At 47.2% G+C, this 27,310-nt stretch overlaps 1 protein-coding gene across 2 annotated transcripts; it reads left to right on the top strand.

Moving 5' to 3' along the window:
* Nucleotides 1-3,252: 3,252 nt before the first annotated feature.
* LOC135367932 (uncharacterized) lies at nt 3,253-25,541 on the top strand. Of its 2 annotated transcripts, none has more exons than XM_064601027.1 (3): nt 3,253-3,292; nt 18,194-18,259; nt 22,120-25,541. In XM_064601027.1, the coding sequence occupies exons 2-3, from the start codon at nt 18,203-18,205 to the stop codon at nt 23,773-23,775; spliced, it is 1,713 nt and encodes a 570-aa protein (XP_064457097.1). In that variant the 5' UTR covers nt 3,253-3,292; nt 18,194-18,202; the 3' UTR covers nt 23,776-25,541. The 2 variants fall into 2 exon arrangements, with proteins under 2 accessions (XP_064457097.1, XP_064457096.1); XM_064601026.1 differs by lacking the exon at nt 3,253-3,292 and adding an exon at nt 9,942-10,086.
* Nucleotides 25,542-27,310: the final 1,769 nt, after the last annotated feature.

Here is a 27,310-nt window from a genome sequence, read left to right as displayed (position 1 = left end):
TCAAACTCACCCTTATCGTACTCCTTTGCGGTTTCGACGGAAGTGTCCATCTAATTCGGAACTGGTAAAAAAATTATCAGCGGTCATGCGACATCTATGCCCCGTATAGCATGTTCCGGCACGGTTTTTTCGACGTCTTCTACGAATGACAATGTATGTCTACCGGCATGGGTCGACGACCTCTTGGGAAAAAAAAAACTGCGCAACGAAAACGATACGATAAAAGGAAGCTGTCAAATCCACGCTCAGGATTGTGATGGGAGCCACTTTATAGGAACAAGATGACTGGATCATCGTGCTTTCGGTACCGTTATCGTGAACGCTACACTCGTGACGATGCCCGTAGCTGTGAGGCCAACAACGGCAAGCTGTTACCACCGCCACTTGAACAGCGTGCGACAGCTGCTTTAATTACATTTCTTGTGGACATTGCAGCGCCTCTTAACTTTTTAGACTTAATGATTTTTATTTTCAAGCGTTCTGGAATAGCCGGCTCCCGTGTTTTGTAGGAGCCACCATCTCCATAATTTTCTTTCCTCATTCCAACTCCAACTCCAACGTGAACGCCTTCCGATCTGGGACCGTGACGCATTATAATCAAATCAAATCAAATCAAAATATTTTTATTTTGAGCGTTAGGTATACATGATAGGTGTGGTATATATAGATGTAGTAGATATAGATATAGATGTGGTAGTATAAAACTCGTTTAGTTTCGTTCACCTTCATTTTCTTTGGCGTATTCGATAGTTCACGGGTTATGCAATCACATTCCTTTATCGCGATCATGAGTACAGGACTGAGATACACTGTACATTTTGGCTGAGGGTTATAGGTGTGTATCCCCAGGAACGGCCCTGATAGGCAGAAGTTTTCCTTAGAATATGGCATGGAGATACTTGTAAACGTATTTTTATTCGCGATGTATTAATTTTCGCGGATCGCGCATTCAGTCATTTTCGCGGGATAAACGTGTAAAGCTGTGTTCGCGAGTACAATTTTTCGCGATTTTTTTAGCGGTCGCGAAATTCGCGAAAATTACTACACCGCGCATAAAAATACGTTTACAGTATTTAAAGAAGTATAAATGAGAGAAAATCATACCCTTTCATCGCAATCAATTAAATATCGCGCAAATATGGCGGCGGCCTCACATACATCCAGTGTCAAACTGCCACCATGAAAATAATGGCCGCGAGAACTGCGCTTTGGGACCCAAGAGGAGGTCGCTTGCGTGTGACCTTTACATGTGACTTAGAGGCTCTGCCCTACAGGATCTCACGACTGGCAGCCGAGAGAATAATACCCGAGGAACAACAATATGTAATTCACCTGAATCATCGTCTAACACACCGCAGCAAAACCGTAGCGTCCAAAACACTCACGGCGCCTCTCTCCGTTTGCTACGATTGTCGTTCGGGATAACCGCGTGCACACGCGCGACAGTAAAAACGTTGCGCAGGCAAATTTATAAGCAACTGCGCGCCCAGTAAAATGACAATTACCCCAAAATTCCACGCAAATCCATGATATCGCAACATCATTGATGCCTAATTTATAATACTGTCATTCCTAAAACTGTTACTCAGCTATTTGAGACAGGAAGCTCCAAAACAGGTACCGCAACAAACGCGATACTCAACCACTTCTCTCTACGAGACCGCAATTGACAGTCATCGACTCCCTCCTCCCAGTACAATTTCTCGTTGCGAACTGTTCATGCGCGTGCACTACAGTACACGTCCTATGTGGATGTCCTGCATGCCTCCTTTGCATGTCCTGCGACCTAACTATATATACGTGAGCCAGGTTCGTATATATCCCCGTACTGGCTGCGCTGCCTAGTGTCCTTCCCGGGATATTCCTCAGAAGTTTTCAGACAAAGGTCGTCAAAGTACGCACGATCCGAAGGTTACCTTGGGGCCTGTCTTGTGTTCGTCTCTTTGTATGGCTTCAGTCCCAGAACAGGTACCTTCCACCATGTTCCCATCCATATAGAATACAGTAGGGTGCAGAGACGAAGTACAGACTTTATCGACTTTTAGACTAGTGGACCGCCAACGTGACCAAACGTCAACCCTTCGTACGCGTTTTCCAACTCATAAGCTCCGTTATGCCCCGTTATTAGACAATGGAAAAGTGGTCTCGCAAAGCTTGTCTACTCACATCGAAGCAAATGGCCTAGGTCGGAAGTTGCCGATATTTCGAATTGAGAGACTATTACATTCTATTTGGGCGTGTAGAACAGCAGTAGGAAAAAGAAGTCTCTCAGTTCGAAATATTCGCGGCTCCAGTCTTTAATTACCTAGACAAGTTTGTTTATTTTGTCCTTTGTCTCCCGCACTCTGCAAAGGCACAGAAAGCGTTCAGGCTCCGACCTGCCAGACGAGGTCAATGGGCTATCAATGGCGACTTTTCCTCCAGATTGCACACACACACACACTATACTCCTGTCAGAAGACGAAGCATGTGGAGGAAGTGGCGTAAATGAGCCGGTTGGAAAACGCGGCACAGAGCCGTCGGCAGGTCACTGAGGATATCCCTCGAGCGTTCTTTCTATTCGTTATATCCGCAACGGAGGCTGTCGGGCGGCCTGTATGTAGAAAGACGGTCCACAACTTACGGCCACTTACGACCGGATTGAGTGACATTGAACGTCGTTCGAGTTCCTGGAAGAGTTATCAGCGTGGGTCGCTGTAGTAGACGCTATATAGTTCACGCGTGTACTTGAAATACAAATTTGTACACTTTGTATCTGTACATACTGGTATGTCGGAGCAGTGCATATTGGCGCGTACGTACGTCTGATAGTGTTTGTGCGTTGTCCGGTTCGTGTCTGTTGCAAGACCTGTCTTTTCTGCTACCTGCACTGTAGGAGAAAGTAGTGAACTGGGGAGCAATTATAGTTTCGAGGTTAACGTTACCCCCATTTTAGTTCATTGATCCCAAATTTATTCTCGAGCACTGCAAATAGTCCCCAAGCTTCAGACGAGATTCCGCGCATATAGTCCCGAACACGACCTACTAGATTATAACGACCATATCATAATCGGCAACCCCCATGAGGAGCCCGTCCGCACGATCCGCTAGGGGCGCCACTCATCGGCTAGCGACATCTACATCATGATTGGACAATGGAAATTTGAATTTTGCAAGCGCAGAAGCGGCCGTACGACAACCGTAGCAGACGACAGCACTATCTCCTTTGAAAAGGCGTAGAATGATGATGATAAACAACTTTAGAAAGAAGCATCTCCCGTGGGACATCCACGGCTTGTGCAAAAATACTAAGGTAAGCTGAACTACAAAGTATTGCAGAAATTGAGTAAGCAGTAACCAGGCCGATGAGTAGCGCCACCGCTAGCTTCTAGATGCGGCGCCGGGAAGGGGTGCCCATGACATGGTCGCTATAATCTAGTAGGTCGTGGTCCCGAATGGCCTTCCTTCGTGCCGGTTCCTACTCAAAACTGAAAAAAAAAAGCCCCCCCGAAATATTCTAGAAAGCACGAAGAACTGTTCACGGGGCAGAGGTTCCGTCGCGTGTCATGTTGGGCATTCGGACGTGGCCGGAATATTGGAAGTGGCGTAGCAGACGACACCATCGATGTCTTTCCCTGTCGCCTGCTACGACATGACAGATGGTTGTATCGTCTGCTACGGAATATCTTATTCCTACGCCGAAGGATATATACGCCACAGCTAGTAGTACAGGGAAACACATTACGTTCAGCGCTCGGGCTGGCATCAAAAAGCTATGAAGTCTTTTAGCACCTTCCGCTGGAGTATTCTGGGGAATAGCGGGAAGAGTCGGTGCAACCGCTTCCTCCACGGCTGCACGAAAAGTACGGACAGCTTATGTATTTACGTTTATACCGTTGCAAGGGCACGAGGTTTCTGCGAGCAATCGTGTCGCACGATCTTCGGCTGCCCATCTATAGCAGTCTAATTACGACAGTGACAAAGCTTCTCCAGGCTGCCCCGTAAGGTAATAATGACGCTCGCTTTGCGGCGCGGCTACCAATTTCCGTATACTGGCCGACGTTTCTCACGGAGTTCCAAATGACGTTGCCAATTCTGTGTTGGCTGGCGGGCGACCCGGATAATGGCATACGCCGGAAACTGCTCGCTCAGGGCACGACCTCCCGCGAAGATTGCCTGCCAAATACTACACGTCAATGTGACGATAGTCACGCTGAGATAGTTAGACAGTTTTGAATTATTATTATTATTATTATTATTATTATTATTATTATTATTATTATTATTATTATTGTTATTATTGCCGTTAGGGAGGGCGGTCCAGAGATCTATTAAGAAATTCTTAAGTCACCGTTTCGGAACTGTCTTTTTGTCTCATTACCTGCCGCTAATAGACGCGACGGGGTAAGCTGGTAATAAACATTGACAATAACTGACAACTACACTTTTTATCACCTACTATGCCGGTAAAGGACAGTACTTGGCACCTGGCCAACATACCCTTGGATCCCGGACACCACAAGATTTGCAATTACTTGACTTTGCTGTTATACGTATATTCTCTATTAGAAATGTCTATAATTGTGAAGTATGGTACTTCGTTGTTCCCATCACCGATTCACTGCGCAGATGACACACATACACCTGAGAAGAAGCATCGATGACCGAAAGGAACATGTCTCCGAATAGAGCGCCGTTAAACGATAATGATAATTAGGACTCTACGTCACGAGGCAATTATGATCATAAGCGACGCCGCAGTGGTGGGTCCGTGGATTGAATTTGCCCGCTTGAGGGTTCATTAACGTCCCTTGTGGAGAATGGCGCGTGTCTTGTAGACTTGCCCTGTATCCTCGTACGCTGCCATCAATTTCTTGACGTCGGGTCTGCACCCGCAGCCTCAAGATCAGTAGGTGGGCATGTGACCAGGTGATCCATCGGTGCTTTTGTTGTTGTTGTCTTTAATACAAGTACGACAACAATAATTCAGAGGACATTCTATCGATGGACTGCATAGTGGGAGTTGCATGGTACAGGTTCATATGATACGGCAGCAAGAGACGAGGACAGAAGGTTAAACATGAAGTAGACAAGACAAGGGAACATTCTTGCAGATTGTCTTGTAAACACGCTAAACATTTACAGCGTTGAATGCCATCAGCTATTGAGGACAATATTACGTCGTTCATTTTACAGTGCTCGTAGACGTCGAGTAACCCTTCCATATGTCGCCGAAAAATGTCTCAAGAACAACAGCAAGCTTCACCATGCTGGACTTTCACGTACAATGCATGTCTACTAACATAAACATGTCCAGCGGCACATTAGAAGAAACCGGCAGAAACCTGAAGGAATATGGATTTACAGGAGTTCTCTTTTTACACGCTCGTTGGTAGGCCTTATCGGAAGACAGCGTCCTGGCACGAGACAATGCAGTGGCCTGTACGGTCTCCAGATCGTCGCAGTAGAAGACCACGGTACAAATATGCCGTGCTCAGCTCAAGCCTTTACTCAGACAGCTGCTGTATGGAGCCGGAAAGTGAAAGATTTAGCTGACAGACCCATCCATATTTTCTCGTTCCCGCCTGGACAGTCGTCAAGGTGGGAGGCACGTTAGACGTGACCATCAGCGCTACACTGTCTAATAGCCCATCTGCCGAGTCTCTACGTATAAGCTCCTATCTCCACAGGCGCACAACCGAATCAAAACATGGAAGACACCCTGCGATACCGGCTTAATGCGTTTTATTCCACGACCTTGACACAGACGAGAATCGTCTACGTCCCCTGCCTGAGGCTGAGCTGGTATTTGGCATGTTTCGACTGTAGCAGCTCTCATAATTAACATATACTGCGTTTATCATATACTCCCCTAACTCATACCAGAGGTGTCAAAGTAAACCCAACAATCCATGCCCATCATCGTGTTATAGCTCCACACCAACTCGTGAGGCAGAGAAAAGTAAGGATTCTCCGTCTGCAATGTCAAATTGTTTGTGTCACGGCTGGCTGAACAAGGAAACCGGGTCGACCTCTTTCCGTTGGCACGGGCAACCTTGATCTTGAGCGGCGCATCGCCAGCTATGTTTCATGCGCGTTCCAAATGAGCTAACCCGTTCGCTGCCAACCTGTCAAAGCCTATCAGCACTGTTTGCACTGCCCGTAGGAAGACCGCGAACGGTATACTTTCCTGATTTGCTCGAGTGATGTCGGGCGATCGGCAAGGCAGTGTTTTTATGTAGGCGGGATATGCCAAAATGAAACGATGCTGCGACGAATTCACCCTTATACGGTGACAGGCTCCCGCGGAGGGCTACTGGGGTTGTACAAAACATGCTGCTGTTATTCAGGACAACAGGATGAGATGGGGCTGATGCCGGCCAGCATGCTGGGCGCTGCCCCAATGCCATTTGTAGATAGTGAAAGATGATGATGGAGATGAGGATTCAGGTGATCACGGCAGGGTGGAGAGACCTGTTGACAGAGGCGGGGATCCAGGATTTTTCTGAGGAGGAGGTCCAGCCGTGAACAGCATGCTATATAGGCGATCTAGGGACAATTAAACACAATGTGAAGACAGAAATTGAGGAGGGGGTCAGGACATCCGCCCCCCCCTCTAGATCCGCCGCTGCCTGTTGATGACAGGAAATACCAAAGGTGACGAAGACCTTGGTGCATATGAGCGCTACTGGACCAGGGGCCCAGCACCTTGCCTGGTAAAGGGGCGGTGGTCAACTGCATGCACACACGTCTTCAGCAAAGCCTCAAAAATGAGGTGGAGAAATGTGCTTCCATGGTCATGGCAAGTGTCTTCAGGGCTGAGCTAGAAAGGGCTACTGGTACTGGAATTCATGGTGTGCGGGACAGTCACGACCCGTTGGAGACAAGGCAACGAAAAATGACCGTATGCGCCTACTTCAAGACAAGTCGACAGTGCATAGGTCATCTCGAGAAGAGCGCGCTGTCATCCCAGAAAACAATCGGCTTGATATATCTTACTGTGGCGATGTTCGAGGGAATCCTGCTCTTCCCCATGTGTACTTTGGTAGTGCTGTTCGTGTCTTCACGGCTCATGGTGGCGATCTCTTGGTATACCACCGTGCAGCATTTACAGGATTTGAAACTAGCGTGTCCTATCCTCACAAAAAGACCGTCTGTCAGACGACCTCTTTGTCCAGGACTCCAGGTCAAGCTGTGATGAACATGTTTCCAGTTTTTAGACCAGCCCAGTCACTTCAAATCGCGTCGACCAGCTCTTGAATGCCGTTCATACAGATAACATCGGTAACGGTTAACTCTTCGTCACCACCACAGGCCATTAATGAGTATGCGAGTAATGACGGTTCTCAAACAAGAGCGAGGAAAGCGGCAGAACGACCGCGCGAGGTGAAGACGTTATACAGCGCATGTCTAAAAGGATGTTCGCCAACTGCACGCTTTTGACCTCTGGAACATAAATAGAGAGACGTTTTATAAAGCGGTCGCATTTTGGGTGCCAACAGCTAGGGTAGGTCGGTTACTGTTTCGTAACATGAACAGTCGTATGTGAAGGACATACAACTACGAACCGTACCATTGCATAGAGGATATCAGTGTACATACAACCGTATCAAATTAATTGTGAAAGCTTTATTTATTTATTTATTTTTCACAACACATGCTGTCGCAGTCGCTCTTCTACTGCATGACCCAAAGCTTACCCCAAATGATAATGCTTTCATTGGTAGAAAGAACCAGCACGGAATACACGCGAAAGAGTCAGAAGCAATACGCAACACAAGGACCATGTGTCACCTTTTAACACTTCCTTCGAAAAGAATAGGAAACGACGTAACCCGGAACAAGACCAGTATATGTCGCGGGACAACGTCTGTACACCGGAAGGATATAGCCGGACATATCCTATAGTTCGAACACGCACAGTTTCCTACAAAGTCCCATCTGAACGAAAAGAAAATTTCGCAACTGCATCTTCCGTCTGTCTGAGGCTCACGTAGGCAGAAGGTCATGGAACATCGTCCTGGGTGCCTTCGACTGTCTTTTTTATGAACGGGATTACTCGAGCTACATACCTGAAGAATTATCTGCCCGCAGAAAGATTCCTTGGAACGGAACATACAGGAGCACTTGTTCAGTACCACATCTGAGCGATTTGGTCACAGACTTTAATTTTTAAGAAATGGGAGTGATTTTCTCCGTTGCAGTACAGCGCCTAATGCGTTAAGCCGGTGTCTAAACTATATGCTGTGACATGACGATCATGATAACCATTGTACAGACTGCGTGATTATGATAATTCAATTACACGTACGCGCATATGTTTGCAAAGATAACGATGTGGTGAGGTAGTTGATAATGGTGCCAGATCTATAAATTGCTAATTTAATTTTCAGGACCAAGGTCTCGCGAAATGCTAAGAGTGCACACAAAAACTGATCATTAGACACACACCGACTCGAATTCGTAACAAGGGGAAGCATATTGTGTATAGCTCGGTAAGGGGGGGGATTTGAAAGAGGGGGGAATATGTTTATTAAGAAAAAAAAAGGAAATGTCAGCCAGACGGAGGTCGGCTTCCTACTCCAAAAAAGGAAAAGGAGGAAAGAAAAGCAAAAGAAAAAGAAGAAAAGAAAAGGAAAAGAAAAAGGAAGAACCCAAAACTAAAACTGAAAAATCACAATGAGGTAAAAGAGGTAAATGATGATGCCTCTGGTCTAGTAGGGCAGTGAGTAATGTTCGCAATCCATTTGATGACCAAATAAGTATTCCTCCTGACCATCCTTGTGGTATTTTTGGTTCTGTTCGATAGTTTTTCACATTTTTTCTTCACTTGATTCCCTTTTGGGGCTCTTTCCTCGATGCCGATTCTCCGGGTCTGTATACCATTCGCTTGGAGCGTTTTACTTGACCGTCCGGGAACCACTTCTCTCGCGTTGAGACAAGGCAGTCCCCGAGAAAGGCATGCTCAGTTTTGCTATACTTTCCATCATGTTCCTTTTACGCACCCATGGACACATGTTGACACACTTCTCTCGTTGATTTTCCTCGTTAGCGAAGCTCGTAAACTTCACGAACGATGACATGGCACACCCTGACAAGCGAGACAAATGATGCGACCTCCATACCGTCCTTCTTTTGTTTTGCTGTTCTTTCGCGTATCTATCTCGCCTACGCCCTGTGGTCCGTCTAGGCATCCACGTACCTGTCTTACATTACTGCGCTACATGACAGTGACGGTCCCACATTTACAGAACACTGGAGTGGGAGCTGCATCCAGTTTTCTGACAGGCAGCTTGTCCCCCTAGTCTTATTTCTTATTCTTCTTGCTTAGTTACCATTCGTTGGCACCCAGCAGGTAGCCATAAGTGATGTAGCCATAAGAAGTACAGACGGCATCCACGTGAAAAGAGCCTGCATCTCCATGCTTTCCTTGTTTCCAATACCAATATGGATGTCGACCAACTTCTCCAGAGGTCAAAGACGGTTTACTTCAGAGCGAAATAAAAAGAAAGAAAAAACAAAAGGTCATACCAACAACGCATAGACAGCCAATTAGCGGCGCTATGGGAGAAACGAACCCACACAACATAGCGTTTCAGTTTTCGTGGAACCAATTTGTGCATGTTTCAAGGTTGAAAGCAAAGCTGTACACGGCAAAGGCACCGACACCCATAGCCATTGTGAAAGCAGCTCACCCGCGAGATTCCTAGAGAACTACTGGCCCACTTTCAGCCGCAGGAAAATTGCTCGCCAAAAGCAGCTCGTCACTGGATGATGACCGGTCGTATATACACGGAGGATGCAGCACAGCCTGCCCCCGCTCCTGCCCCCCGGATTTCCCCAGGTAATTGCCGGGGCCGATCTCCTCCTGACCCAGTTCCCACTCACGTGGAAAGAGAACAGCTGCCCAAGCCTGCTCGGCCCGGCGAGTCGCTCAGAGCCGGTGTGGAAGTTGACGGGAGAGCAGCATGAGTCTTATGTAACCTGGCCATGAGTGGCGTGTCATCAACCTGTCCGGTAAACGTCTAGGGGGTCGTCGAAGCGAGTGTGTGTGTGTGTGGTGATGGTTGCAACTTTTGGATACTGATCGACTCGTCGTCACAGAAGGTGAGGGGGGGCTCGGTAGTTGGGTGTGAATGTGTTTAACGTACTATGTGTCCATTCATGCGGTTATTTTCACGCGGACGGGGGTATACGGCGTGACCGGTGTGGCGCTGAGCTGTGTCACTGAACAGAATGCGCTTTTTTTTTTCTCTCTCTCTCACTCTCTTTCTTCCAAAGACCTTTTCTAATTGCGCGTATCAGCATGAGAGAACGTTTATCTGTAAAGCACCTATTGTGTAGCTTTCCACTTGAGACCAAACACGGACATATACAAGTCGCGAACGTCCTAGGGACCATAGTTGTCCTGGAAGGTCGTTGGTGCTCTGTACCAGGATTCCAACTATGGCGACCAGCGTATTTTTCTTTATAGCTCAATTGTAACATGCTATTGCACTTCTGTGTAGCATTGCACTTGAGGCCAAACACAAACGCACAAGCCGCGAAAGTACAAGGCACCATTGGTTGTCTTTAACGTCTATGGCGAGACCAATGCGTTTCTTATTTTTATTTATTTATTTATTAGTCATCTCTATTCGAAATACATATATATTTTTATATAGGTGGAGAACCCAGTATACATATAAAATGCTAATTTCCAACATGCGATTGCATTTTGCGGGCTCCTGCGTGATCTCTGGACATTCATCATCAATCACCATCTTCTCCCCCTCAAGCAATGGGATAGGGTGCCGCCTCAGCGGCGAAACATCCTACTACACCATCATTACTTATTTGTTGTTGTTGTTGGTATTGTGGGATGACGAGTGACGACATAATTTGCGAACGAAGAACGTCGTTTACATTCGGACCCAACTGAGAAATTACTGGTCGGTGGAACGATAATAGTTGAAAGAAGGTCCACAGCGTTCACTGATATGTTTTTTTTTAGGTCCGAGACAAGTAGGTCACATTGAAGATTTTACCACTCACGTGTCGTTACTTAGTCGCTCTGTGGCAACATTTTGTACTATCATCATCATCATCACTGTCAAAATCCATTACGTCACAAGATCACAACGGAACCACAAAGCCCAGTGGCTCCCTTAGGATAATGGCTGGATGATACAAAGCGATACAAGGCGTGAACCGAACTATTTGAAGTAACATCCACCTCAGTGCTTCACCAAGTCATCGTGGGTTCATCCGCCGGTTCTATCGTTGTACTCTCGGATGTATAGACTCACTCTTTCGCACAGACACTCTCCGTCTCCTCCCGGCTTGCGAACGCAAAAAAGATAACAAACCCCTACCACGTGCGAAACAATGCAATATGTCGTGAGAAACAGGCATTTTCTACAGTGTAATTTGAATCATAACGAGAGACAATGAACAGATTATAAACGCCGTCTTCGGAGCAACGACACATAACTCTATGTGGAACAACGCGCCAAGAGCAAAAGGCGGGCAAGGTCGGCCCCTCACCCACTGACCGCGTTGCAGGCAAGAAAGATGAGCAGTATACCGCGGACGAGACGGATGTGGAACGGCAGGAACAGGAAAGACCACAATACCTGTATGACTTCTATCGTTGCGGGTCGTAATTTTTATGCCGTACTTTGTTAAAACCAAGAAGGAAAGTATATTGACAGGTCCCTTGTCAGATATCACCCGTTGCATTTACGGCAAAGGACATCACAAAATGTGAGATGCTATCATTCTTGGACATGACCTCTGTATAGAGCTGTTAGTAACGTGTTTACCTTTCAATCCAAAGGTGTCGGGTTGGAATCTGACCAATGACGCCGGTAACCTGGTGACATGGTCCAAGTTGCTGCGGTACAACCCCTCGGGTGGACAAAATTCATTAACGAATCGGCCATTGTGATGTCGCTAATCATAGCAGTTGTCTCGTGACGCCAATCCAATTCAAATCATTATCACAAGTATTAATAATGTCGAGAACGTTGAGTTCGCCTGTTCTTCACAGGGCACATTATTCGAAGAGTATAAGGAATACGTAGATTCCCAGCTTATTCAGGAGTAAGCGACAGAAATATGTCATAATGAAGGAACTTGCAATTGCGATAATGCAATTGCTGAGCTTGGAATTGCGATATTGCAACAACTTGCAATAAGGAACTTGAATTATAAGGAACTTGCAATTAGACGCATAGGGCGTAATTCTAAGACATTCGTCGCGATGTCTATGAAAGTCCTGGCGCATCGGCGTGTGTGGAATAGACATCGGTCTCCAACGCATTTTCTGAAAATGAACGAAGTTGCGCTGCCGGCTGATCCAGAACTCTTCGTACGATGTCCCAATTGAATCCTCATTGAGTATACTGAACTAAAACTGAAAATTATTCTCGCTATAATGAAGGATCTAGGCTTCTCGCATACATATATACTACTCATTGTTATTTTGCACCTAGTACTTTTTATTATTTTTTGTACTACTTGACCATAGCATCCAGCATTGAGCGCTATGAAGTAACCGGCATGCATGTTCATGGAGCCATATCTCCATGTCTTTCCCTTTATCGTGCCTTTTTTTTTTTTCTACATATATATTGGCATTTCCGCCGTCATTTCACATTAGTGTCAGATTTGTTGTGGGAAAAATTTACTCCCGGCATGGCTTTTTCTTCCTATATGATGCACAGATGTCGGCTCGTGCAGGCGATTACACTAATGAAACTTGCATTACATGAAGTAAGACAGCAAGTTGGGGTAGTCCGTACGGATTCGTGATCGTAGAGCTGCCGAATACATACACGGAAAAACAGAGAGACACGCACGGGTTCAGCTCACCATGTCGTGAGTTGAGCTGGAACCCGTGTGGCTCTCAGTTTTTTCGTGTACCTATATTTGGCAGCTCTACAGTCACGACTTGCATTACATGAATGCGTCCTTGATGTGTATTTCCTGTTCCTTCTGCTTGTCCTGCTAGGGAATCATTTCAATGTTTGCACCGACTGCTCTCGGTTGCTAAGGGCGCAATTAGAAGACACAGAAACCGGTGTCAACATCAGTGTCATTCAATTTTGCTCTTTTTCGATGTGCATGGAGTAGCCAGCACCCACGTAGGCGGATCCCAATTTCCACATATTATTTTTATTTACGCTCACTCACTATGCAAACGGCGCGAAGAGCTAATTGACCCCGCGTCATGCAAGACTCTCTCGCAACACCTCGGGAAAAAACAAAACAAAAAACGACGCATTAGCGAAGGACGCAGTTACAAAACTTCAGCGGCATATAAACAAGGAACATTCCCGTTAGCTGTACGCCCTCCGGATGTAGAGTAAGGTGTACAGTGAACTCTCACGCGCGACCAGCCAAGCGTCACTGAGGGAAGGCGGAGTCAGAGTGAGTCTGCTGTGCAGACAGAAGACTCCAGACAGAAGCAACTGCTGCCTACACTTCACTGCTCACACGGAGACCTGGTTTCGTACACGTGAACTACATTTGCAGGAGGGAGTGTTCGATGCTACAAATTACGCAATGGGAGCGGGTTCAATCAAACGTGCGCGTAATACTACAGATTATTTAGGCGATACTTTGAAACTGTCACGCATTCGCGCGTATTACGTCTATCTTGTATGTACGCCGCCATAAACGAAGTTATATAAAGATGAAACACCTCAAAAGGTTTTACTAACAAGCTTTCGCACAGATTCTGCGCTTCATCAGGTACAGCACACACAACTAATAGAGGGGAAAGGCATGGTTATAAGACCAAGAGTGACAGGGAACATAAAAGAGACATGGATTTCAGGGAAGCATATACCAGTTTACACTTGTGGTAGTAAACAAAAAGGCATTCGTGGTGCTTCATTCCTTCTGCTTACCATGAATGTCGTTTTGTTTACTACCACAAGTGTAAGCTACAGTATATGCCTCCCTGAATTTTATGTCTATTTTATGTTCCCCCTCACTCCTGTTTTTATAACTGTGCCTTTCCCCTCTCTTAGTTGTGTCAACTATAGTTTGTGTACGTTGCCGTAGTTTGCAGCATTAAATTATGCGTGACCCGCTGTCTTGTGGTACACATGCGTAACTTACACCTCGCAATACGCGTATTCACTTCGATTCGAAGTCTGCGCAGCTCCAGTTTATTGGAGCTACACGTTATGATGAACGATAACCGATCTTGCGTTGCCATCCGACGGGGTCCCTTGTCTTTTTTCTTTCTATCTTACTGTAGGAGACCCCAGAAAAAGCAGGGGCGGATTTGGAGGGGGGGATCCGGATGTCCTGACCCCTTCAATTTCAGTCGCTAAATAGAGTTTCAATTGGTGGTGTATTAGTATGTCGTCCAAGTCTGGACACCGCTACCCCCTCAGAAATATCCAAAACAGCACTGCCTGGTATCTCTACGTCTGCATCAGTTTTGCTCTAACTATGGTATTAGAGATGTGGGTTTCTTCTTCACTTTGACTTGTAAGCTTTCTCCTGCTTGCTCTTTCAATACTCCTTCGAATAGATTTACTTCTGGTTTTCTTTCTGCTTAAAAAAAAAGAAAAAAAGTCGCGTGCATTCTTTCATTTGCCTTCCCCAACGCATGGACGCGTCGAAACGTTGTCTATATTCGTCCAGGGCTCTTTGATGAACGGACTATACACGCATTCGCAAGTACGTCGGATCATTGATAAAGACCATATCCCTGATACATGTATGGCTCATATATATTGTCTTCAATGTCCTGCTCAAAAGAATAAGAAATGTGACGCTCCTAATTCAAATATATATATATATATATATATATATATATATAAGAGGAGGGAAAAGCCATTAAAAAAATAAGTAAATGATGCTAGACGTGTTTGAAATTCAAACTTACAGATTAAAATGGCTTCTATTGCTGCACGTAGAGAAACAGATACTCATTGAACGATGCGACAGCACCAGAGGACACGTGTTTCGCCGTGTTTGCGGCTCGTCGGCCCTGGGTAGCTGCGCATCGTTCGGGATTGGCAAACCAGGGGTCATATCGCTCGCTGAGTGACCCCTGGTTTGCCAATCCCGAATGATGCGCAGCTACCCAGGGCCGACGAGCCGCAAACACGGCGAAACACGTGTCCTCTGGTGCTGTCGCATCGTTCAATGAGTATATATATATATATATATATATGGCAGTCGTCGAGAAAGCCAGACAGCGGCGGGCTTCCATTACGTTCCTCTAGACACAACAATGCGGCTTGATAAACGTGTAGCTGGTTTATTACGTCATTGTTTTCAGTGAGTGTTTGAAAAGGTTCCGAACAACAACATCTACATGATTACGATGCGTCAGATGATGAAAGGTCAACCGGAAAGTTGAGCCCCTGCAAATTATTGCGTTACTGGGGATAGTTCCACGGCCTCAGTTTTGGTACATTATCCCCTTAAATGAGGGAGGCCAAATGAGTGTCATGGGAATGAATGAAGAATCAACAGCTGCCTTTGCAGCAGAGAGAGAGAGAGAGAGAAATAAAACGCGCAGAATTCACGACGCGTGCCCACAGCGTCTGTATCAGTCCGGTAGTCGTCAGGAACAATCGAAGCCCCCGATGTTGTTGAACATCTGTGACATCATGCGCGGATCTAGAGGGCGGATCCGTATGTCCTGACCCCCGCTCAATTTCTGTATTTTCGTGGTATTTAATGGGCCCTAGGTAGGGCCTCATTCGTCCCACCCTCACATCTCCCTCTCATGCACATTAGCCTCATCTGTCTTTTCTTTTTTTTTCTTTTTTCGTCCTTCTGATCCTTCATTCGCCTTTCCTTTCATCATGTCTTTTGTAATTGTTTACTTGTGGAATAGCAAGCCGACACTCTGCTTGGCTGATATCTCCTTCTTTTCTTCCCCATTTTTCTTTTGTCTTCTAATAAAGATCCCCCCCAGGGAGGTGTATGTAAAGCATACTGTCAAATGCTGGACCCTCCTCTCAGAAGAATCCTGGATCTGCTGCTATGCGGGAAGTGCCTAGATGATGATGATGATGGCAGGAGAAAAAAAATGGAGATGTGAGCCCGCTCACCGCGGGACAAGCTACTCCAGATCTAGTAGAGAAAAAAGGGAGAAGAAAAAAATATGTCTAAAAAGACGAGAGCTCTGCTGGTGATGAGTGAGCGCTGTGCACACTGACGATGAATCGCAGGTCATTCGCCCAGCACTTTCACGACGCCAAAGGGTCGGCTATCAAGACGGTCCAGAGATCTGTGAAGTTGCGAACGGGCTGTGTGAAACCACACGCATTCGAGAAGAATATATGTTCCGAATCTTTCCGCACACCACACGCTGAACACAATGACGAAGCGTGAGCGCATATCTTGAACAGAAATGCGTTGGCCAATGGGACATTGAGTAGGAGCCTGTGAAGCAAAGCTTCGAGCGGCCGGGACATCCGCGGAGGGACTCGGTAAGACAGGCTCGGGACAATTCTGCGCAGCAGCGACGTCGGCCTCTGCGGAATTCGACCACTGACTCACTGGATGAACCACGATGGATGACGCACAACATGCGTTTTGCATCCTCAGAAGTGAAATATATTTTTGGCGTGGGACCGCGTGGATGAGCATCACGTGCACCTCTGTCAGCAGCATCACTTCCAGTAACGCCGACGTGACCGGGGATCCACCGGAGCTCGATTGTGTGCCCTCTTGCGACAGCTGTATAGTGCCATAAGATGATGTCGTACCCTAAGATCACAAGACCAGTGGCGGCCACAGGTGCGCGTAGTGCTTGAAGGCAGCTCTTGAAATCAGAAAGGACTGACCAGCCACCAGGTGTTGCTTGGTTGGCAATGTACTGGACCGCATTGAGAACAGCGTACAGCTCCTGCAGCCGTGGAAGACGCCCGGTGCGATAAGCGTACAACATGGTATGGACACTGGAGCACAGGATGACGAACGCACAAGAAGATCCTGTGGTATTGGTGGATGCATTCGTGAAAATCATCTTCCTTTCTGCATGCCTTGTGATATATTCCAGATTGAGCTGCTTAAGGACTGGCGTAACAGTAGATCTCTTATTCGTTATACCAGGTATATCCACGGTAATATCAGGCTGACGAAGGATCCATGGGCGGTTGCTCGGGATACGCAACGCTATAGCGTTGGAGGCAGGTTCAATGGCTTGCTGCTGATTCTAATAAACTGCAGAGCCCGAAGTATTTGTCCAAGTGTCACTTTCGTACCCGTATTTTCATTTTATTTTTACGTATTTTTATTTTTTAAAGCGCCAGTCACGTGAACTGCGGCAAAGACCCTGCGTCGAAAGCAAACAAACGGGACTAAAAATTCCCACTCAGATGTATACAGCAAAGAATTGCTGAGACAAAAACTGTCGTTCCCCAAAGTAACACAAAGCCCGCAATCAGAAACCTCTCCGAAGAACCATTAGCGTGACATTATAATTATTCCGACGGCCGTTTGGCGAGTCCTCGGTTTGAAAAGCCTCTCAGGACACCACCACCATGGACAACTGACCATTACATTCTAAAAGGGGCTGACGGGGCAGGCCCCTGTTGGGATTCAATCACAAGCACCGTATAATTTGGTTGCTTCTGAAAGCGCAGACGCTATACCCCAGTCGTTACGCGAGCATCAAAATGTGTCCCACGTTTGATGGTTCTTTCTTTATACAGTGACGCTGCCACGTGGGTTATAACGAGACGCCCCTCCAGTGCTACAAACACTTAAATCTGGAACAGCCGCAGCCGGCATTGACCTCTGGAATGATGTACTGTTTTTATATGAACCAAATTCTCTTAAAGGGGGGAGGGGGGTTTGATAATGGTTTTTGCTGAAAGATAGGCACTCGGAATTACACTTTAAAAGAGCTGCTCTCCATTATGCAGGTACGATAGTCAGACGATAACGACCGCTTGCGTGAACTGGATTCGTTGATCTATAATCCCGTGCTTCGCAGAGGGATGGTCAAGTACGAGACCAGGAAACCGTCGCGTGGGCAAAGTTATACAAAGAAGGGAATTTGTTTGTATGAACTGAACGATGGCAAGAATGTTTCGCAGTCCAAGTGCTTCAGAACTGAACCATCGATCTCTAAACTATTTTTAAATCCAATCCAATCCAGAATACGAGTATCGCAACAGTGCTGAATGTCCTCTATGGCACGACCACGTTTTGCTTCGTTCTCACCGTTGCTCTTTTTGTTTCCCTGCAGGGCGAAGTGATGAGTTCGGCCCGCTGTCTAGTACTGCTCCTGGTCTTCTTCACACCTTTGCAACAGGTACTGCTGTACTTGAACTCTCTTGTGCATTCGTGCACATCTGTATATATCTGCTCAACGATTTTATGCCTCTTACCACCTAGAGGAATATCCGGACGTTGCGTGCACAGGGGGAGCTGAGTCCTGAAGACGATGACCGGTGGGAGTTATACGTTTCCACGATTCGCATGAAGGGTCCGGCAGATGTACCGGGGGTTCAGGCCTCACCTGAATCAACCCGCAGCTGAGCTGCCGCATTTTAAGGAAAGAGTAGTAGGAGCAAATAATTGGGGAGAAAAAAATCAGTCCCATAAATTGTGATTACTCTACATTTTCGCCCACTGACCTTCAGAGATACTCCCAAGCTATGCAAATAGACCAAATTTCGCATAAGCTTCTCTGCCTATAGTCCCGAAAGTCCCGTCCGGTGTAGTCCCGAAAGGGACTACTCGTTGTGGCAATGCACGTAGTCCTCAAAAGGACTAAAATTAGTCCTCTTTTCCTTAGATTGTGCGTATGGTGCAATATCGCGATCCCTATTAGTGATCCAAAAAGCAACTGAAACATTCCATAAGATAAGTTTAACTGGGGTATGGTGTATTGGAGCTTGGTGGCTGCCCTAAGGGCGCCTAATATAATATATAATAATTGGAAGTGGAAATTACTCCCAGTAATTGTCTTCATTGACGCTTTTTTCCTCTTTCAGTTCACACATCAGTTCATCACACCGTGCAAACATAGATATCCTAGTTACCCTTTGCTTGATTCAACGCCTTATGCCAATACATCCACTACAGGCGTTCAGTATCGAGGCAACAGAAACGTACCATGCATTTGTGGCATCGACAATGAGGAAGATAGCGAGAGCGCGTGATCTATGGCAACCTTGGCGATCCCGTCGAATAAACTGGTTGTTGTTGAACATAGCAGGAGCAGGCAAGCTAGCTGGTGTTGAATTGATGTTAACATTGCCTTGAGTTTGAGGGGAAAAACACAGGACGAACACATGAGTCTATCTGTTCATCTCGTCCTGTGTTCGTCCTGTGTTTTCCCCCTCAAACTCAAGGCAATGTTAACATCAATTAGTTGTTGTTGTCACCCGGGCTGTTCACTGCATCCCTCTCGGGCTCCTACACATTCGATGTATCTATATAAGTATAATCCACTGCCATATCACGCCCAGACCTGCATATCCAGAAGGACTGTGGAGCACCACCATCTTGCCGTCCCCCGAGGGTGTTTTTTTGCCTCCGCAGATTACATACGTGTTCCCCCAGTGTCCCCCGTAAATAAGATAATGTTGAATTGCGGCACAGTAAACACAAGTCGAACAGGCGCGGCCTCCAACGACTGGCACGCCAAACACTCTTCGGGCGTGACAGGAAGAGCAAACACGAATGGCCATTAAGAAGGTCTAGGCGTGCATTTCTTCCTCGTTGAAGGAACACTGATAAACATCAAGCCTGGGGAATTTTAACGCCACTGAAAAATTCGTACGCTGCTTTGCCCGTGCTACGTATAGCTAGAGCCATGAGAAGGGCAGCGATGGTATCCTTTCACGTGGTTGGCATAAGGTTGAGGTGACGTCACAAGTTAAGCACGTCCTATAGGGACACTTCTAGGTACATCCAAGATCCTTTTGAACATGAGCCGAGTTCAAAATCAAGTTCAAGTCCAACAAAACTCAACGTCCGGCCCAGGTGTTCAGACTTTCTTTCATTGCGAAGTTCGAACCGAAATGCTGAGCTCAGAGGAAGCCATTGGATACGAACTTAGCTGATGCCTACGCTACCTATGATTGATGGCGACCTCGGAGGACAATGTGAAATTGAAATCAGCACTGCTTTACTCTCTGCAGAATGCTGGTGTGCAGACTAATTCCGCAAGCTATGAGAGATAATAAAGACAGATAATAAAGAGCCTGAGACTCGGCAGACGGAAAAGAAGATGACACAGGACACAAAGCACAGCGCAACTGTTGCCCACAGGGCAGTCGTGACAGCCATTCCATATCGCAATCAAGTTTGGATATCATTCAAGTCTGGGTACCGAAATTCATCAGAACACCATTGTTCTCCTTGTACATTGCACACTTTGCTGAATTGAGAAAAAGGAGGCAAAACAATCAGACAGAGCGTGGGAAAGACATCCGGACATATACCACTTCAAAGTTTTCGCTTTGTAACTTTGCTGCGTGAAACTCGGCCACGGTGGCGCCCCACAGCGACGAAGTTTCCCTCCACAGAAAACCAGGATTTCTCCTTTGCCTTGTCATCAATGTCTTCATTCTTGCCTTCTCATTCATGTCTTCTTGTCGTCGTTGTTTACAAAACACGCAACCCAGGCGCTCCTTCACGCATGGGATGCGTTGCGGACCTTTCAGTTTAAATACGCTCTCAGACAACTCGTTAAAACGTCTCTCCCCACAATTTACGTAGTGGCATCCGTGATGGAGCGAGGAAAGGGAAACTGGCCGAGTTAGCCGTTCATCCTTGCCAAGAGCCGGCTTCGCGACTTCACGGATCCGCGTCTGGAAAGACGCGCGCACAAAAGCCATATTATGCGCGTATACGTATACGTCTTCGAATCCGGGACGCAGAAGGAAACTTTGTTGCTGCCACAGTGGAAGAACTGGTATGGGTTCGAACAATGGTGTGCTCATGTTACGCGTACGGACAGACGTATAGCCGAATGGGTGTCAGAGCTGCAATCTTCTACGAGACATATACCGTAAAAGCGGTGGGCTTCGCAGGACCTGATTTTCGCGAATTTCGCGGTAGTCATTTTCCCGCAAAATATTGGTAACGATGAGAGAAATACGGGCATTAAAATTTGCAAATAAATGAGTATCACGAAGTAGATGCGGTTCACCGGGTGCAATTTATTGTAGCAAGTCTCACTATCATTTTACCACACCTTCGACGCACCTGGCCAACATTTTCAACCCCCGGTTCCACACTCATTTCGACACAATTTCGTCATTACAAGTTCACGAAGGAAGGATTTGCCTGCACGAGGTTGTTGCAAAGACTATGGTTTCCAGCACTGTGTCCCAGATGAGTTTCGTGGTACAGCCACAGAAAACCTGCACCGCAAAATCAATACCTCGCGAAATTACACAAATGTGCATCCCCCCGAATTCGCGAACTACAACAAGACTGCGAGGTTAGCCACCAGTGGAGCATACTAGGAAACAGGAAATCACAAGGGTACCTCTAAGTGGCCCTAAGACTTCTGCAGATCTGCATATAGTCTTAAATAAGGAAACTTTACCGGAACTAAGGAAACTTACGATATACTAGTCCTTGGACTTAGGCGGGCCATGCTATTGTGTGGAATTGAATTGACTGAGATGATCAAATCAAATGAATTATGATCTATGAGGGAAGGGCTTTCTGTGGACAATAATTTAGACTTTTCATATGTTCGAAGACTTTTATTATTTTCTTTGAGAGTATACGTGTCCATACGTCCAAAGAAAGAGCAAACTGCATGTGGTAAAGAAGTAGGAAAATGTATGAAACAACAGGCAGAACTCATAAAGGATAGCATTGGTATGTGATCCGTCCTAAGCACGAGCTACCAGAGCCAGAGGCGGCTACAGGAAATGGCCGTAGGGCACATCCCGTATGCGGGTACTAGAATAATTAGAAGGAGAAGGCGACAAGAGGGTGAACAAGAAGAGGAATCGCAATGTGGTTTGAGTTTTCGCGCTTTAACCTTCTGCAGAGTGTAGTGCATGGAACGGAGATACACATCTGAAGCCGCGTAGCGAAGCTGTCGAGTAGTGGTGCAGAATAACTGTTGACAATTGAGGACAATGAATTGCTTGTACGCGACCACTCATTTCATTTCACTTACACAAATCGCATGTTTTCCAGACTCTCTGCAAAGAGATCGACAAGGCCCAAGACCTCCAGCAGGAAGAGACGGCCCACATCCCAGCAGAGCACCGCGGTGGTGGATATGAAGCAGCAGCGGGACACCACGGGGGAGGCACTGCCTTGCTATCCCACTCTGGACACGTCTCTACTGTGCCCGTTATCCCGGTGCACATTGGAGGCGACCACCACGGCGACCCGAACGCCCTGGGTGTTGTGGGTCAGCAGGAGCCCGGAGACCCGTGGCCACTGGGTCGACCGGACATGCCACAGATCAAGAGTCTCAACGTAAAGTGCGAGAAAAACCATATGAAAGTATTCCTCGAGTTTGATCGTCCGTTTCACGGAATGATCTTCAGCAAGGGACACTACAGCGATCCCAAGTGCGTGCACTTGCCACCAAACACAGGGCACGTCGCCGTCAACTTCGATATCTTCCTGGGCAGCTGCGGTATGTCCAGCAGTCAACAGGGAGGCTACGACACGTTAGGGAGTGGGCTTTTCATAGAGGATACAATAATAATCCAGTACGATCCTCAAGTGCAAGAGATATGGGACCAGGCACGTCGTCTACGTTGTACGTGGTACGACTTCTACGAGAAAGCGGTGACTTTTCGACCTTTTAATGTAGACATGTTGGACGCTGTGACGGCTAATTTTCTTGGAGACAACATCCAATGCTGGATGCAGATCCAAGTCGGAAAAGGACCATGGGCCAGCGAAGTGGCTGGAATCGTCAAGATCGGGCAGACCATGACCATGGTACTTGCCATCAAGGATGACGAAAACAAGTTCGACATGCTCGTCAGGAACTGCATTGCCCATGACGGAAAACATCAACCTATCGTGCTTGTAGACGAGTACGGCTGTGTGGCACGACCCAAGATCATGAGTAGGTTCCAAAAAATTAAGAACTTCGGCGCGTCGGCGTCCGTCGTGTCGTACGCATATTTCCAGGCATTCAAGTTCCCGGACTCCATGAATGTCCACTTCCAGTGCGTCATTCAGGTGTGTCGTTACGAATGCCCAGAACCGAAGTGCGAAGGAGACACGCTCGGAGGTCACTACCTTCCAGCCCCAAGGGACCCGTCCACGGCTTACGGAAGCGAGCAGAAACCGAGCTTCGCTGTGAAGCCTCAGGAGTCCCAGCAAAAGTCGACTGCTACCAAGAAGCCAGTGCATACCACAGACAGCCCTCAGAAAGACTTCCCTCCCGTGTTCTTCAACAGGCAAGGCGAACAACTGCCGAGCGACAACGACGTGGCACCTGTCGAAGGGTACGCCATAGCGAGCACTGGCGGCATGCCGCGGTCTCACGACGGCCGGAGAAGAAGGGAGGTGGGCGACGCGACTGACATCCAGACACAGAAGGTGATACAAGTCGTCGCACCGGGCGACGTGGCATTCAACCTTCCAACTGGCGACAACGACACCTTAGTGGATGTGTTCAGCAGCCGTGTGTCGCCCGATGGAAGCATCTGTCTCTCCCTACCGGGCTTCGCGGCTGGTCTCATCGTTCTCTTGCTCCTGCTGATCGTCTCCTCGCTCGTTGCTTCCTTCCTTTTCATTCGGGTGCGACATATCAGCAAGAGCCACGACAAAATTGTAGGCTACGACGGGCCAGATTTCGTTAAGGTCGCTATCACGCCACAGTGATGTCGCGGTGGAGTGTGTCAGATCCACGCGGTTCAGCTTTGTGATCGGTCCAGCTGTACTTAGCGGGACAGTTACAGCAACGTTGTGAATATGCAAGGTTCAAAAGGACTTGTGCTTCAGAACAGAACACGTACTGTTGGGACAAGAGAATTGTAGCCACCGCGAGTGTATATTGGTGCGGCTATCATCTTTCAGAAGACGGCCGTTGTTCCTCTAACAGGAACGCAGCTCAATGTCGCGGGCGGGCTACAATACGCGACGACCTTTTAATTTTAACCCGTCGATCTTGTGAACATAACGTTACTGGCTGAAAGTTTATCGTCATGTCGGCCTGATGACGTGTACACTGCGCGTAGTCTTTGCTATGGTGTCCTCACGTTCGTCCCACCTTAAGCACCTTATTTATTTTCTTAACCTCATTGCATCACTCCGTAAAACGATGAAGAGTTTCGATTAGCCACGGGAGACGTGAATGTTCGACCTTTCATTTACATCTTTTCCTTGCGGAGCAACTTCCAGAATTCGGTAGTTTATACACAACACGTTGAATCGTATCGCAATATACAGCATGCACCGTGTAATAGCTGTTGTTTACCACTGAGGGCATTCACCATATAGCAGCTGCAAATATTTAAAAAAAATGCTCTAGCGACATCTGGATGACCTCGTTTGTCTTGTCAATGCGTATAGCTTGTTCGCAGGCAGACGAATTAATGCTGTACCACGTGACGTATTTATTGTTTTAAGAAATCAATACCCTAGCGACGCACATTCAGTACCTGTAAAGATCGAGGCCATTATTGGACGAGATGGTCCTGAAGCCATCACGTCTTGGCCACACCAAATGATCTTGGACGCCACTACACCAACGGTTTGGAACGCTTCTTCGCCCCACGGGGTATCAAGATAGCAATCCTTCAATCCCATTCTCTCGTTATTGACCCGGTTATAATAGCGATGCCTTATCCGTATAGGCGGCCACATCAGGCGACAAAATAAAAACACCAGAGCGAAGCACGATTCTGGAGATTGCAAGAGCGGCGTCTCCCTGACGAATGACATGCAAGTCAACACTAGATATTTTATCTCGTTTAGCACATCTTCTGACGGCACTTCTAAAGAAACAGCCCCACATAGTGCGCTAGTAAGGCTAAGGCAATAGAAACGTCAGTCGGGAGACTAGTATACAGGAACAGTGTTCTCAAAGAAGTGTCTAGAATTATAGTTGGCTTTGTCATCACTTTACCTGCACATCTCTTCTCTGATACATATTGTGAAAATAATTATGCAATCTCACACGCATATTGCACCTTTACTGTACAGCGGTCGCTCAGTCGCTGCGCCTTAGCGCAATTCTTTCTTGGAAACCGCTCTTGTATCGTGTGACCAGAAGCAGTGGATATTGCCAAAAGAGAGAACACGACCAGATCACTCTGACTGGAGTTCGAAGGCTCATTCAGTAAGGGACCTGTACCACTGCAATGAGCCACAGGATGCACGTCAAGTCAACACCGTTGTTTGGTTATCTGGTTGTGTGCAGAGGCGGTGCCAGACTACACGCGTTGGCAGGAAACGGATGTCGAGCAAAGTCTTCGGAGTATAAGAGCACATGGGGAGGAACCATGTGCTCCTCATTGTTTTTCGCGAAAAGCAAGATGGTCTTCCACTATCTTCACATATTTTTAGATCCACACGCTGAACTTACGAAGACATTTAATGTTCAAGACAGCCTTCGCCCTTCTCTGGCTCCGTCTCTGACTGTGCGACTGTAAATACGACATCGTTTTGAAAAAGTATAAAGAGCCATTTGCAAGGAGCTCGCGTTGTTGTAGTTCTTGTTGCTATATGCATGCTACAGTCGACTACACAAGGCGCACACGTGCTCCAGACATACACACACACACACACACACACACAACTCGCCTGGAGGCAGGGGCGGATCCCTGTGGGCGGAAATCCAATGTATAAACTGGCGTTTTGTGGGGCGATCGCCCCCCCCCCCCCCCCCCCCTGGATCCGCCACTGCCTGGAAGCCATGGTAAAAGGTCGCGTCGTGCGGGTGACGCTGAACGAGCGACAGTACCACATTGGCCAACGATTCTGGCTTTCGCCCAATTCCCGATCATCTAAACATCCTTGCGTACCACACTCTCCATGGCTGCTGCTATGAGAAAACAAAATTCAGATAAATAAAGTGCCACTATTGGCAGGCCAGACGCAGACCCCAATCATGGCCCTGTCGATAAAACCTCCAGTATACTAGGACAGCTACGCGCACCAGGAGGCTGAAGACGACACTCCTGGTACTATTAGCCATACTGCCCTGCGTTCCTCATATGCACGAACTGGCCCCAGTGCTCCAGTTGACAGAGTGTCCACCTCTACTGAACCCAAGACTGCAGGTCCCAATACGACCGATGACACCACAACTGGGTGGCACAGTACAAGTTGCTTGGACGCGTTGTCCCCCGCGGTGGTCGTCTGCGTTTTCTTTTAATGATAGATACAAAGATATGCAAATAAAATTGCCATTCGGCGCACGTTAAAGAATCCCCTGGTGGGCAACGTAACGACTATCGCAGGGGGAGGGTTCGTACATCGAGGGCCAACTTCATCATAGGTAACTGTGCCCCAAGTGGGCAAAGTTTGTTCATGAAAAAATGGCTAAGAAGCAAGCGAGCTGGTGAAGATGATGCATAATGTAAAAACCCCGAGACTAGGGAACACGAACGTGTTGTGTCTGTCCCTTCGTGTTCCCCCGTCTCGGGGTTTTTACATTATGCAAAGTCTGTTCGACCACAGATCAACTACTGCGGGTGGCGTCGCATACGGGCATCTAGATGTCTCGCGACGTGAAGCTAAGAATTATCAACGAACTGTTATACGGTACAAGTGGATCGTGCCCCCGTCCAATGATTAAAAAAAAAACACATTTTGCACTAACAACGACAACGTGTTGCATCAAAAGAGGAACGGGAACGACTGACCCAGACTGCCTCCCCCGCGCGTGCCCGTCCATCACGTTCTGGCAGTTCTATATGTTGTCTCCGTCATTCCTGGAGCACATTTACAGCCATCTTTTGACACAATGACGGGCGATTCGGAATTTCTTCTCCAAAAGAGTCAAGTTCACGGCCGTCCCAAGTCGTCCTTGAGGCGGAACCTCTGATGGAAAGGAGGCCCCGTTCTCTCTCTCTCTTTTTTTTTCGGGTATTTTTTGCTCCGAGGCAAATCGTGATGGCACCGTGATGATGGCCTATAATTTCCTGATCGCGACGCGCGAAGACTTCCTTCTGCGTCACCGTCATTAACAGCTTCATTTTTACGTTTGCTTTTTTTTTTTATGTCGTGTACACTTGAGAGGAATATATAGAGTGCCCTAATTGCTCTCAATGCGTTTGACCCGACCGGGAGCCCATTTATGTGGCAGTGGAAATTTAAAAAACAAAACAAAACAAAAAGGACGGTTACGATTGTGTAGCGCGAATTTCAGCGGTAGCTTTTGTGTGTGGATGTTGACACTTTTATCGCTGAT

This window comes from Ornithodoros turicata, chromosome 9 (genome assembly GCF_037126465.1).
Source record: "Ornithodoros turicata isolate Travis chromosome 9, ASM3712646v1, whole genome shotgun sequence".
Classification (NCBI taxonomy): Eukaryota; Metazoa; Arthropoda; class Arachnida; order Ixodida; family Argasidae; genus Ornithodoros; species Ornithodoros turicata.
This window is presented reverse-complemented; position numbering and strand designations above follow the sequence as displayed.

Excerpts from the sequence above, each read along its gene's own strand:
- LOC135367932 (XM_064601027.1), top strand. The coding sequence starts at position 18,203 with ATGAGTTCGGCCCGCTGTCTAGTACTGCTCCTGGTCTTCTTCACACCT. Across the intron at positions 18,260-22,119 it reads TCTTCACACCTTTGCAACAG|ACTCTCTGCAAAGAGATCGA; the intron begins GTACTGCTGTAC and ends CATGTTTTCCAG.